The sequence below is a fragment of the Coenobita brevimanus genome, chromosome 6 (genome assembly GCF_032717465.1).
Source record: "Coenobita brevimanus isolate Jiangsu-jjx chromosome 6, ASM3271746v2, whole genome shotgun sequence".
NCBI classification, from domain to species: Eukaryota; Metazoa; Arthropoda; class Malacostraca; order Decapoda; family Coenobitidae; genus Coenobita; species Coenobita brevimanus.
Genome location: NC_136959.1, coordinates 50,990,571 through 51,005,287, shown reverse-complemented (window position 1 = coordinate 51,005,287; position 14,717 = coordinate 50,990,571). Strand labels below are relative to the sequence as shown.

At 43.4% G+C, this 14,717-nt stretch overlaps 1 protein-coding gene across 1 annotated transcript in view; it reads left to right on the top strand.

The window, feature by feature from the left end:
* Window positions 1-14,717, top strand: part of LOC145401967 (putative G-protein coupled receptor CG31760) — a 348,699-nt gene that overhangs the window by 326,014 nt on the left and 7,968 nt on the right. Inside the window, exon 12 of the mRNA XM_080274074.1 lies at window positions 7,635-7,849. Coding sequence (XP_080130200.1) covers window positions 7,635-7,849 — 215 coding nt within the window. The remainder of the gene's footprint in view (window positions 1-7,634; window positions 7,850-14,717) is intronic.

The following is a 14,717-nucleotide window of genomic DNA, read 5'->3' as shown; positions in this document are numbered from 1 at the left end:
CTCAAACTCATCCACCAAGCCTTGCAGCTCCCCTTCTTCTTCACTTAACAACACAGTATCATCTGCAAACAACAGTACAGGGAGTTTCCAAACACTGCCCTCTCTCATTAGGGCCATTCCAACATCCACTGCCCTACCTTGTATCTATTTTATAAACCCATCCATGTATAGATTGAACAACCATGGAGACATGACACATCGCTGTTTCAGTCCAACCTTCAAATAGAAAAATTCACTCAGTTCACTATCCACACGCACTGCAGCCTTAACACCCTCATACATACTCTTCACAGCATTCAACAACTTCCCATCTACTCAATATATTCTTAATACTTTCCACAGTCCTTGTCTATCCACTCTGTCATATACTTTTTCCAAAACCATGAAGGCCGCATACAACTTCTTTCCTTTCTCTAGAAAGTTTTCAACTAAAGATCTAAGAATGAATATATGATCCACACAACCTCATCCCTAAAGCCTATTCTCCAACTAATTCCTCTATTATTTCCCTAACTTTGTCAGTAAGTAACCTACCATACACTTTTCCTATTACACTAAGAAGACAAATGCCCCTATGATTGTCACACACTTCTTTTTTCCCTTTTCCTTTGTACAAGGGAATAATTATACCTGACTTCCAATCCTCTGGGACTCTACCTTCCTCCCAGGCCAATCTGCACATCTTCCACATGGGGGAGAGATAGTAGTAGAATCTACTACTATCTCTCCCCCATGCTTCAGCATTTCACCACACACACCATCAATTCCTGGGGCTTTCCCCATTTTGACTTTCTTCATTGCTTCCACAACTTCCATCCTACTGATTTCTTCCTGTCTTCTCACCTCCCTCCTTCTCCCAGCCATTCCCCAGCCACTTATACTCACATTACTTTCATTCTCTAAGTTCAACAATTCCTTAAAGTGTTCTCTCCATCTGCTCACTTTTTCTCCCTTTTCCATTAGTAATCTACCGTTTTTTATCTTACACTCCCCGAATAACTTCACTGCCACCCTGTCTATTTCTCTTTACCTCTTTCCAGAACATTTTCTTAGTCCCTCCACATTATACTCAAATTCCTTCCTAATTCCCCATCCACTCACTTCTAACTCTTTCTTACTAATCTTTTCACTGCTCTCTTCCTTTCTACATATAACTCTCTCTTCCATCTCTCAACTTCTTCCACGCCCCTACTTGTCACCCATTCTTTACTTGCTTTCTTCTTTTGTGTCACAGCTTGTCCCACCTTTTCATTCCACCATGCTGTTCCTTGCACCCCCTTTCGTCTTCTCTTCACCCCACACACCATCTTACATGCTGCACATTTTTCTTCTGTGAATATCTTGCACACACCTTCCACGTCCCTCATCTGCTCCAATCCATATTTTCCCAATCGTTCCTCCACTTCTCTCTTATATTCTGCCTTTCCACTCTCCTTGCATCTAATCCTTCCTCCCGTCCTTCCCTTCTTCTATTTCTCCATTTTATTTGGATCTTGATTCTGACCACCACCAAGTGGTGGTCAGAAAGTCCACTCCCCCAACCTCTATATGCTCTTGCATCCATTACACACTTACACATTCTTTCATCCACACACACATAATCAATCATTGCCTTCCTTCCATGCAGTTCACCACCCACCCTTCTCATCACTCGCCATGTATACCTGTGGATCATTTTGTGCCTGAAGAGGGTACTGGCTATCACCCCCCCCCCCGGCACTAATGTCCACTAAAGCACTGCCATTCTCATCTATCTCAGCAGGCACACCCCACTCACCAACTACTCCTTCCACCTTCACATTCCCTACTTTACCATTCATATCACCAATCAAAAGCACTTTGACATTCCTTTCAAGCTTTTCCATGCACGCTTCCACATTTGTCCAGAACTCATCTCTCACTCTGCTTGCGCGATCTTGCGTTGGCACATACACACACACAATCGCCCACATTTGTAGTCCTTTGCTGTGGATATAACGTTTGCCCTCTGTTCACAATTAGCAGCGGTAGTAGAAGTAGTAGTAGTAGTAGTAGCAGCAGCAGCAATAGTAGTAGTAGTGGCAGCAGTAAAAATAGTAGTGATTTAAAGCATGGAATAACACAGGTGAAAGATAACACTACACGAACCTTGCATAAAAGGAGGAGGAAACTGGAGGGAGGAAAAGTGCGTAGCTCCTCTGCCATGGGATAAAATATGTAATCCAGACACCAGACGCACGTTAGACACACTGCAAAAAACACCGGTATGGAAATTCAGGTACAAAGGTGAGAGGCCAGGCACAGGGTGAGGCGTGTGAGGCAGGGTGAAAAGGGTGAGTTGTGGGAGGCAGATTGAGGTAGGGTGAGATGTGTGAGGTAGGGTGCGGTGTGGGAAGCAGGGTGAAGTGTGTGAGGTATGGTAAAGTGTGTGAGGTAGGGTGAGGTGTGTGAGGCAGGGTGAGGTGTGTGAGGCAGGGTGAGAAATATGTGAGGAAGGGTGATATATGTCAAGCGAGGTGATCAAGGAAAGAGCAAGATAGATAGATAGATAGATAGATAGAAAGATAGATAGACTTATAGATGGACAGATAAATAGATAGATAGATAGATAGATAGATAGACTGATAGATAGATTGATGTATTAATGGATAGATAGACACAGGGAGAGAGACAGAAACATACACAGAGAAACACACACACACACACACACACACACACACACACAGTAAGGGTATGTGACAGGCATGCAAGGCGAGGCGGGTGCAACTGAGATGAAACGCTGGCGAAATATGCAAGTGATGCCGGGTCGGGGTGAGTGAATGAGGGACCAGATGAGATGTGTGTGTGTGTGTGTGTGTGTGTGTGTGTGTGTGAGAGAGAGAGAGAGAGAGAGAGAGAGAGAGAGAGAGAGAGAGAGAGAGAGAGAGGGATGATGTAAGGAGAGGACAAGAGGTAGCAATGAGGCAGAGGACTATGAAAAGCCACTCGAAAGGCGAAGGTAATTAAGTCAGGGGAGGCGGAAGGTGAGCGGGCTGGATAGGGGGGGGCAGAGAGGGATTGGGACGGGCTGGAGGGACAAAGAAAGGGCTCGGGAGGCATTGAGAAGGATGATCAGAGGGGACTGGGAAATATTGAGAAAGCTGGAGGGACTATAGAAAGGACTATGGAGGCTCTGAGAGGATTTGGGGAAATTGTGAATGGCATTAGAAAGCTTTGTCAGATTAGGATGAATTATTCAGGCCTTTTACTCATACTTGCAGTTATGGAGGGACGCCTTCACGTATTGAGACCCATATAACCAGGTTGTTCCACTGCCTTGTTGTACATACCTCCCACAGTTACTCAATACCACGAAAGGAGGAGGACGGACTTAAGGAGAAGGGCAACGTCAGTCCTCAGTTCACCGGATCACATGCAAAAACAATTAACCCTCCAGTTTCAGTAACACACACACACACACACACACACACACACACACACACACACACACACACACACACACACACACACACACACACACACACACACACACACACACACACACACACACACACACACACACACTCACGAACAATCATTTTGTCAACAATCTGACCGTTCACACAACAATATACTCACCTCACGCATTTCATTCTCACAGCACAGACAATCTTTCATCCTAATCTCGGCTAAAGATCTCGTGGAGTGCACGGTTAAAGTGGTCGGTTCCTGCAGCCCACCGGATCATGTCTAGATTAGCCCTTCAGTTGTTTCCGAACACTTGCTGCACTCACCCTCCTCTGATACTTCAAGTCAAGTGTTATTGTATTCGGTTGTGAAGAGGGAGCACTATATTCTTTTTAGCTTAACCTGGCCTAGATTGTCGTCCCCTTACAGTTTATTTTATGTAACTGAGTATCAGAAAAAGACATTGGTAAGGCTCGATATTCTTTGCATAGCATTTTTTTTTTCGTGACCAGCATCATTTCCTAGTGAGAGTCTATTGCTACGACTCAACATTCATGATGGAGAGATGGCAATTGTAGGTCAAATTAAAGTTAAATGAGGATAGCGGTGAGGGTGAGGGTAGAGGGGTGGGAATCTCGAATGCATTTACGATCTATTCCCTGTCGTAAGATTTGTGTTTGCAGGAAGAAGAAAAGAAGAAACAGAAGAAAAGAAGACTGGAAACATTTCACTTGCTCCTTTCTGCGTCCTCCCTATAAAGTTAAATAATTTGCAATGATATTCTGCGTGTTACTAAGGTCTTGGGGAAAAAGACAATTCATGTAAAGGCATTTTTGTTGTGTTATTTATGATAGTTGTTTTTTTACCTAACGGAACTTGGATAATGGGGAGAAATGGCAAGGAATTCCATGATCTTTAGTATGAGGCAGGAATGAATCACCTTAGTTACTGGCCAAATCAACCCTCCAATCTGATTACACCTGGCCATGAACTGAGATGAAATAGGTTAAGGATCTTTGTCAGATTATAACAGACGCTCTAGAGTAGGTTCATTGAGGAAAGAAGTGTTCCATGCTTTCGCAACCTTAACCCTTAAAACGGAGGACGTATTTGATTTTATCACTACTACCTCAATATGCCTTTATTCAGCTTCGAAGAGACTTTTCAAGGTGGAATGGTTAGATTTGCCTCAGTCAACTCCTTCCACTCAAAGCTGAATGAAATCGTTGGATAAAATCGTCTGGAGGTAATGGTATTAGAATGAAGACGTCATCGTACAGTACTCAAGCTTATTATTGAGATTAATGATTACCGAGTGCACAAGGATCAGGCCGGCAGGCAACAGATTTATGCAATGTTAAATCCAGTTTCCTAATTGCATTGCTAGGTGATCAGGGGCACTGTGAAACAAACTTTGTCCAAGAGTCTGACAGGCACGACAATCGACCTAGGGTTCTTCCATCTGTGAGCTATACGTGTTATGCCATGCACCACTGGCTTCTCCATTCTGTCACTTAGTTAAAGTTTTGTTCCTGTCGACTGCACAAGAGTCATTAAGGAATATAGCCACTGTGAATTTGAGATATTAGTAGAGGAGGTTCTATGGTCTCCACCTCCCTTCTCACCCTTTCTGCCACAATCTTAACACCAGTACATTTTTAGCAGACTATAGTTGGTTTGCTTTCACTGTAGACATTATATAGGCATTATATATGCGTTAGTATATACAGTATCTCATGAACACAATGTACAGGATGTAGTGTCTGCTGGAGACGTACACAGCTTCTCACTAGGAAAGTCAATTCACATAATGTCTATTCACAATCTTGTTGTCCTAGACCATCATGAATCCATAACCATATAATGTATTTCAAACATCCTCGTAGTCCAGACGACCAAGAATTTCATGACGTATTGAAACACGTGGAGTAACCAGCCCTAATCAGTTAGTCCACGTGAATGGAAATCTACCAGACACTACATCACACACACACACACACACACACACACACACACACACACACACACACACACACACACACACACACACACACACACACACACACACACATCCTCTCCAAGCTGTATATAATGTCGGAGAGATTCCCTTCAGATCAGAAAGGGGAGAGAGGGGCTAGAGAGAAGGCCCGACACTAGGGTCATTAGGCCGTCACGCTCCGTTACGATGTAACTCACTATTGATATAACTGTGCAACAAAATTCCACAGCCCTAGAGTGTGTAACTCACTTCGTCGACACAGCGTCTCACGACTTTATTCTGGCTGCGTTTGACGATCCACAATCGACTTCCCTATCTCCCCACAAGTACCCACGACTACGCTATCGAGATCATTTGGCGGAAGGGAGCCCCTTCCCCATCTTAAGCACTATATGATTTGAATTCTCGTCAGTTATGGAGGTTCCCTAGCATCTCTTCCTTAGCGATTTATTATTGGATAAGGCTGGTTAATATCCTTTTTAAGGTTATTTATGCACAGTATGGTGATATTACAAGGAATTAGGTAACACGGGAGAGGACAGTAAGGTGTAATAAGCAAAATAAAATCGCTTAGGATAAGGTGTTATGGAGCCTCCATAACGGACGAGATTAAGAGCCTATGTATCGTAGCTTACATAGAATTCCATGGGCTTTAGTTGTGAGGTATGCATGAATCTCCATGGTTACTAGTTAAGCCGACTTTCCAATCTGACTACGCTTGGCCATCGACAGAGCTGAAAAGGGGGGCTAGGTTTTTTTGACAATTTGGGGTAAGCGAACTATACATATTCTTGAGTGCCTTCTGACCAACAGTGAAGCAGGTGTGTGAGGTGTGGGGCCGGGTGTGATGGATGGGGTCATTTTGAAGTTACCTCTGATGTGTGCCGGGAAAATGATCGCCGCAGCAGTCCGTCACCTCATATTTTGCCGCTTGCTAGTCCAACTTTGCTTGAGAATGTTGGATCAAAAGAGGCTGCCTTAATGTTTTTCCTATGAATGTGCCGAACTTACTGTGAAATACGCAGTGAATCGATTTTATCTTGTGTGCAGTTGTGTCTTTCAAGGTTTCAAAGTCTATGTGACGGTGAGGGTAAAGAGGCCTTGTTTATCAGAAGTTAATCTGGTATGTGGAGGGCTATAGGATGATACGTTGATGCTGAGAAAGTAGCAATGAAAATAGTGTCACAGAGAATCATGAAAGAAAATACACACCAGAGCCTTCATATTACTTTCTCACTCTTCCCTTACCACATATACCCCCATTTTCATTAGCAATCTCCTTCTTCCTTTTACTTTAATTCCCTTTAGTCACGTAATTATCAGTTTGTCTCTTCATTTATACTTCAGTTCCCGTCAGTTACTTAATATCACTATCCCTCTTCTTCTCCCATCTACTCCAGTTTCCTTCAATCACTTACTATCACTCTCACCTCATCTCTTTATATCTCTCTTCCCCATCCTCACTCTCTCCTAACTTACATTCCTTTCCCAGTCGTTTCCGCTCTCACCAACGCCGCATGCCCTCTTTCCTTCCCTTCCCATTTTATACTTCCATATTTCTGGGCTATTCTTTCACTCTTCTATAATTTGCAGCCCTTGTTATATTATCTCTTAAGACTGGCTAAATCGGTCTCTGATTAACTTTCTCATTACAGTGACGTGATTTACGGACATTCTTGTTTTTTCCATACGATTTTTTAAATTTAGGATTTATCTTGCTTACTGAACAGGTTAATGGAAACTGTAAGAAAAACAAAATATACTATTGTCTTTACGCGTTTCTTTCTGTTCGCAATATAGTCTGTGGATGTGCAAGTAGCGTGTGCGTGGGTGAGATCTTTATCTGTGCGTGAATTACCTTCTTGTGCGTGCAGTCGTTTGTTTTGGCAGTTACGTTGAGTTGTCTGTGCAAAGTATATATCGCTTATGCATACCTTAATTGTATTAGTTGGATATTTTGGTAAGTCTGTGTATATTTATTTTAGTAGGACTTTTGTTTTTGGGAAAAATATAAAGCTTTGCAATAGTACCTTGCCTACCTTATCTAAAGTATTGCCTTGGTGGATATATCTAACTCTAAAGCTGGATTTTCGACTAAGGTTCAGTGCCTTTAACTCTCTCTCTCTCTCTCTCTCTCTCTCTCTCTCTTTGTGTGTGTGTGTGTATGTGTGTGTTTGTTTGTGTGTGTAACTCCTATACTTCCCTACAGAGTATCGCTGACGTACCGGGTTACCTCAGCACACAAGATCAAGCTGACGGACAAACAGCTGCTGCAGTGGTTGACGCCCATCCTGCTGATCGTGCTGGTGTACCTCGGCGCCTGGACCCTGAGTGCCACCCCCAGTGCTGAGTACATCAAGGACTACCAGGGCCTCAAGTTCAAGCAGTGCAAGTACGACTGGTGGGATCATTCTCTTGCCATGGGTGAGCACAGAAACCCTACTGTATTGTTGCATCATACCGCTACATCAAACACTATCGTCACTGTTATTATGGTTACACTCCTACAACACCACTATTTCTGTTGTTATAGAGTTGCTTATAACAGTGGCAAAACACAGCGGTCATTATACTGCCGCCACCTTTGTTTGAAGTTCTATAATAAGCGATATATTACCCCTAGCACCAAAGTTACAGTATTATACACCAACACTTGTATAACAACACTGTAATCATCAGTTATGGCATCATCTCTGCTATAAACCACAACCAGAATAACATCCATATCACCGTCATTATAACACTGTCACAGCCGTTACTATTACAGCTGCCACCATTGCTAATATTACTACCTCAGCTTTTTTTTTTTTTTATGTGAGGAAGAAGGAACCAAAGGCAATGAGCCCGCAATACTGTTCCCTCCAAGAGAAAAACAAAATACAAGAGAGAGCCAAATTCAAGATCCATTCATTTCGAGATGCCTGGACATATTGCGTTTGAAAGACTGGAGATCATAGGAAGCAGGAAATACAGACAGACGGAGACAGTTCCAGAGCTGACCTGTTGCATAAATGAAGGACTGGGAGTAACGGTTGACTCTTGCATTAGAAAGTTGGACAGAAAAGGGATGAGAGTTTGCTGCTAGACGGTTGCTACGCGCCCGTCGTAGAAGTGGAGGAATGCATGCAGACAGTTCAGAGGAACAGTGACCATTGAAGCAGCGATAGAAAAGAGATAAAGATGCAACACTGCGGTGAAGAGACAGAGGTTGAAGGGAGTCAGTAAGAGGGGGAGAGTTAATGAGACGAAAAGCCTTTGACTCCACCCTATTGAGAAGAGTTGTATATGGGGAGCCCCCCCATACATGAGAGTTGTACTCAACACAGGGGCGGATAAAACCCCTGTATAGAGTCAACAATTGTGCAGGGGTAAAGAAGGAACGGAGTCGGCTTAGCACACCCAATCGTTTGGAAGCAGATTTTACAAGAGATGTAATATGATCTTTCCAAGACAAGTCCCGAGCAAATGAAACCCCAAGCATGTTCAACGATGATGCAGGATTAAGTTGAGTATTATTAAACATAAGTGGGTATACCTGTGGAAGATTTTGTCAGGTTGATAGGTGCAAAAACTGAGTCTTTAATGCATTAAAAACAACCAGGTTATTTTTACCCCAGTCAGAGATACGAGCCAAGTCAGACATTAGGTGTGCCATAGCCTCATCCCTTGCCTGTTGAAGTAACTGCTGAGATGGACATTGTGGGAATCGAATGGAAAGGTGAAGAGTGGAGTATCAGCGTATGAGTGGATAGGGTTAGATGTACAGCGTAGAAGGTCATTGATGAATAAAAGGAAGAGTGTTGGTGATGGGACAGAGCCCTAAGGAACACCACTGTTAATAGATCTAGGAGAAGAAAGATGGCCGTCTACAACAGCGGCTATAGAACGACCAGAAAGGAAGCTAGAGATGAAGGCACAGATAGAAGGATAGAAACCGTAAGAGGGCAGTTTGGAAATTAAAGATTTGTGCCAGACTCGATCGAAAGCCTTTGAGATGTCAAGTGCAATGGCAAAGCTTTCGCCAAAGTCCCGAAAGGAGGATGACCAGGAGTCTGAAAGGTAGGTGAGAAGATCGCCTGTGGAGCGTCCCTGACGGAACCCATACTGACGATCAGAAAGAAGGTTGTGATAGGAAAGATGCTTTAAAGTTTTTCTATTAAGAATTGACTCGAAAACTTTTGAGATACAGGATGTTAAAGCAATTGGACGATAGTTAGAGGGTTGGGAATGGTCACCCTTCTTTAGGACTGGCTGAATGAGAGCAAACTTCCAGCAAGAAGGAAAGGTACAAGTTGACAGACAAAAGCGAAAGAGTTTGCCTAGGCAGGGAGTAAGCACAGAAGCACAGTTCTTGAGAACAACAGGAGGGACTCCATCAGGCCCATATGCCTTATTAGTACTGAGGCCAGCAATGGCAGAAAATACATCAGCTGAAGAAATTTTAATGTTAGCCATGAGGAAGTCAGAGGGGGGAAGTGAGGGAGGAACAGCACCGGAATCGTCTAAGGTGGAGTTGGAGGAGAAAGTCTGAGCGAAGAGATCTGCTTTATCAGTAGAAGAAATAGCTACAGAGCCATCAGAGTAGAAAAGAGGAGGGAAGGATGATGAGGTAAAGTTGTTAGAAAGGTTTTTGGCAAGGTGCCAGAAGGAGCGGGAAGAGTTCGAGTTAGAGAGTTGAGAGCATTTTGTACGGATGAAATTATTTTTAGCTACAATTTCGGAACTAACGATATCACCTCAGTTACTGTTGATTATCACAACTGTTCTTACCATCATTTTCACAACACCACCACAACCATTACAACGACAACCATACCACAAACGACACTGCAATACCGCCCCAACACTCCATTAATATTCACACCATCACTAGCATACCACCAACACCATCACCACCCCCACTACTACATCATCCCCATAACTACAACAACAACTACTACTACTACTACTACTATTCCACACCAGTTCCATATCTCCACCACTACCACATGCCTATAATATCACAACCACTACCACCATCATATCATCACCACTATCAAACCACCACTCTCATCACCACCACTTAACAGCCACCTACCACAACCACACCAGCCCCCCCACCACCACAACACCCATTCTCCCACCACCATCACACCATCAGCACCACTGTCAACCATTACTGTCATCACCACTAGAATAAGAGCCACATCACCATAACCACACCATCACCAGCCTCCCACCACAACAGCAGCCCCCCCCCCACCACCATCATTACTATCACCACCATCAATTAATAACCACCTCACCACAATTACACCATCACCACCACCACCTGCCATCACAACAACACTCCTACCACTACCACAATCAAAGCACTACAGTTACTACCACCAAAGTAACAACCACCTCATCACAATCACACCACCACCACCACCACCATTACTACTATCAAACCACTACTATCACTACCACCAAAACAGAGACCACCCCACCACAACCACACTACCACCACCACCATCACAATAATAGCACCCACCACCACCACCACTACAATATTAGCACCCCAACCACCACCACCACCACACTATCAACAGAAAATATTCGCTCTGTCGCTATCCCATTATCATTATTCTAGACTCTCTCTCTCTCTCTCTCTCTTAGCTTAGCATAAGTGGATGGTGTAGGAAGTTAAATAAGCGAGCATAAAGTTTCGGCAGGCAGGACCAATATGGCTTTTGCATAATTCGGCATTTATCAAGTTTTCTACCACATGCTCTCTCTCTCTCTCTCTCTCTCTCTCTCTCTCTGGTTAAGCTAGAGACTCGTACTTTTCCCAGAGGTCAAACAGTGAGGTATATATGCAAATAGGTCGACCTGAAAAGATGCATCGTGTTCCTTGTGTAGAAGTGGTTGAAGAGGGAGGATAGGAAGTACGGACGAAAGGCTGTGTGTGTGTGTGTGTGTGTGTGTGTGTGTGTGTGTGTGTGTGAGTTTAAATTGATGCTAGTTTGCACAGGTTAGGTAGATGTGTGTGTGTGTGTGTGTGTGTGTGTGTGTGTGTGTGTGTGTGTGTGTGTGTGTGTGTGTGTGTGTGTGCTTTGTGTGTGTGTGTGTGTGTGTGTGTGTGTGTGTGTGTGTGTGTGTGTGTGTGTGTGTGTGTGTGTATAAAGTGATGCTAACTTACATAGGTGAGGTAGATGTGTGTGTGTATACTGTAACTTTAATTTGTTTTTCAGAGTTTAGACATACTGCAGAAGCACACAGGTAGACTCATTTGCACAGTAATATTCAGTTTTTCGTAGGGATTTGAAAAGAATGCATGAAAATTATGGAAATACAACAGGTGATTTCCTTTTTTTATGGTAACTAGTCGGTAAATCAAAATGTTAGCACAGTATATCAGTATTACCTAATGCGCACAGAATTTGTGTATTTAAGGTTAGTTTTTGTGTGCAGTGTGATGTGTATGAAGGAATGTAATAAGTACTGGAGCTTGTCAGACATGGGATGATACATAGGTGCTGTCATTGGTTACGGTTACGACAGCAAAATTCAGGTGTAATCGATAATGACACGAATACACGGCTTGCAATTGTGATCACACTAATAATAGCTTCAAATATATAATTCAGAAAGAGAAATCAGTATGCCCTGGAGGCCTGTGCAAAATTACTGGGATGTAAAGGAAGAGTGGTTATTGGTGTTTTGAATTTTCATATTTATATTACAGAGGCTGCCTTTCAACGGCACTAAACATTTTTCTGTCATCGGAGAAGAGTCTCGCTCCCATTTAGGCTTTTAGAGTGTAGAGTGAGGCGTCTTGCGGAAACATCTTGTGTCGGAATGTCTGTTTCATTTGAGATGTGAACCCAGTGGACAGCAGGTTGAAACTATCCTCCTTCTGCAGTCCATCATCCTTCATTTGGTGATACTGGAAGGAAACTGAGGGACGTTTGTCCACCTGGGGAGTGGAACCACCCAGTTATGTCGGTGCCACCACGTGAAGGCTTCTCTCTGAAACACCCACATAAATGTCTGTCCTGAGATGGACTCAGACCCCGGTAAAAACTATTATATACACTCAGTCACAAGAAGCTTCTGTGTATGGAATGAATGTCTAAGTTTTTTTTTTTTTTTATGAAAGTTGATACAGCTTTAGCAAATTAGTATCTCACTTTAATATGTACACTCTTGTATCTTTTCATTTAGAGACAAATTTTCAGCAATATCACATACCCACATATTACACCACACGCCATATTCCCGAGTGTCTTGTTTGTACTCATTAGAGAGACTGAGATAATTACTAGGACCCACACTGAGGGAAGAAGGGGAGGGGAGGACAGGGTAGCTAGATCCTTTAATGATACACACCCTCTATGCTCAACACTGCGCTGTTTACCTCGGCTCAGTACACCTTCATGCCTTCAACATTATCCTTGCTTCCAGTTCAGTATGTAACAACTAATTTTTCTTGAAACAACAGAGTATTATAAGACCGACATCTCTCTTAAGACCAAGAAAACTCTAGCACGCGTTTCCAGCTTACGCCAGACGATTTTATTCAGCTTTGAGTGAGTAAGGAAGACTGGGAGTGTTAATACTGTACCGCTGACCCTCTCAAGATTGGCGCAACTCTTGTCCTCTGTTTCAGCTAACGTCAGGGGATTGTATTGAGCTGAAAATTGGTCACAGGAGTCTGCGTGCTAAAAATGACTGCTATTCCACCATTAGAGATAAAAACAATGTTGCAAGATCTCAGAGATATAATGATGATGATGATGATGATGATGATGATGATGACTAACACCAAGCCATCTTACTCAGCACTGGAAGACACTCTGTTAATGAAAAGTTGAATGAAAGTTACATCAAACCCTTACACTTCAAAGAATCTCTTATAAATTGGAAATAATCGCTTGAAAATTGTAAGCATAGAATTTAAAAGATGTTATGGTGGTGAGGGGGTTAAGTGAAGCCCCAGGAACACTCAAAGCATCTCCCTCCCCCTGACCCGCGCCCACTGTGTTACCTTGACACTTCACGCCACCCTACACTGACGTAAAGCAAGTTCGGACCCAAAACTGAGATTAGGGACCGGGATTGTACGTATGACAGTTGCGTGTCGTAGTGTGGAGGAGAAGCGAGATAAAGTGAGACTGTCTGCCTTAATGATTCTCGTGTGGTCGATAGGTAGTAATCCAAGGTGCCTTCAGACACCACGTGGAAGCAGTGAGTACCCCTGGTTAGCACATCACCCTCGCAGCTGGGAGAACTCGAGTCCTATTTCCTGGCCGGTCAGACTATTGGGCACAGTTTGTTTCCCTCTACCCTATGGGGGATGTGGGGATTATCGCACGTCAAGTTCTAGGGGATGAGTGGGACTTAGAAAAAATGTATTGTTTGAAATAATGACGCTTGTGTGGTTGATACTTCTTCCTCTTCTTCTTCTTCTTCTCCTCGTCCTCCTCCTCGTCCTCCTCCTCCTCTTCTTCTATTAAAATAAAAAACACAAGTTGCGTCATTCATCTACCGAGCGATTTTCTTGTAACCAGTCATTTACCTGTTCTCAATCATGCACTTGACAAAATATTCCCACAGTGCAAGATGAAACAGTAATACGCATGCCCCGATACTAAAGCTATCGATAAACACACGACTGGAGCGTGCATGTCCACTAGCTGCATCTTCACGGTTGGTGGTGGAGAGGGATGCCTTCATGTGGTGGCACTGACATCACCAAAGGACTGAACTAGCTGGTTATACGAGCGTCTCTCAGCTACTTTCCTTTCCCATGACATGAGGATGATGGAGAAGAGGAACTTAGGCCTGCAGTTCACCGGGTTCACATTTGTATGGGCCTGCGTTTCTACCTACTCCTAGATCATTGCGGTGAAAAATACTGAATGAATGTTTGCAGTTACGTATAAACCTATGCCTCGCAGTACTTTATGTGGAAAACTCAGGCCTTGAAATCTTACTCACAACTCAAGAATAACTACAGTACAGTAGTAATCGTTATGTACAAAGTCTCCACATGTACAAAGCACACACACACACACACACACACACACACACACACACACACACACACACACACACACACACACACACACACACACACACACACACACACACACACACACTTGTAAGATACTTAAGAGCAGTGATTCTCTTCCTTTTCATTTCTGTGGCTCTTTGGTCACGATAAGATAGTCTCCGTGGCCCCTATCCAGCCTACATCTTTATTTGGAAAAGAAAGCATCGGATAGCCACTCGAATAAGCACGTTGGATATGAAATTTTAACTACTT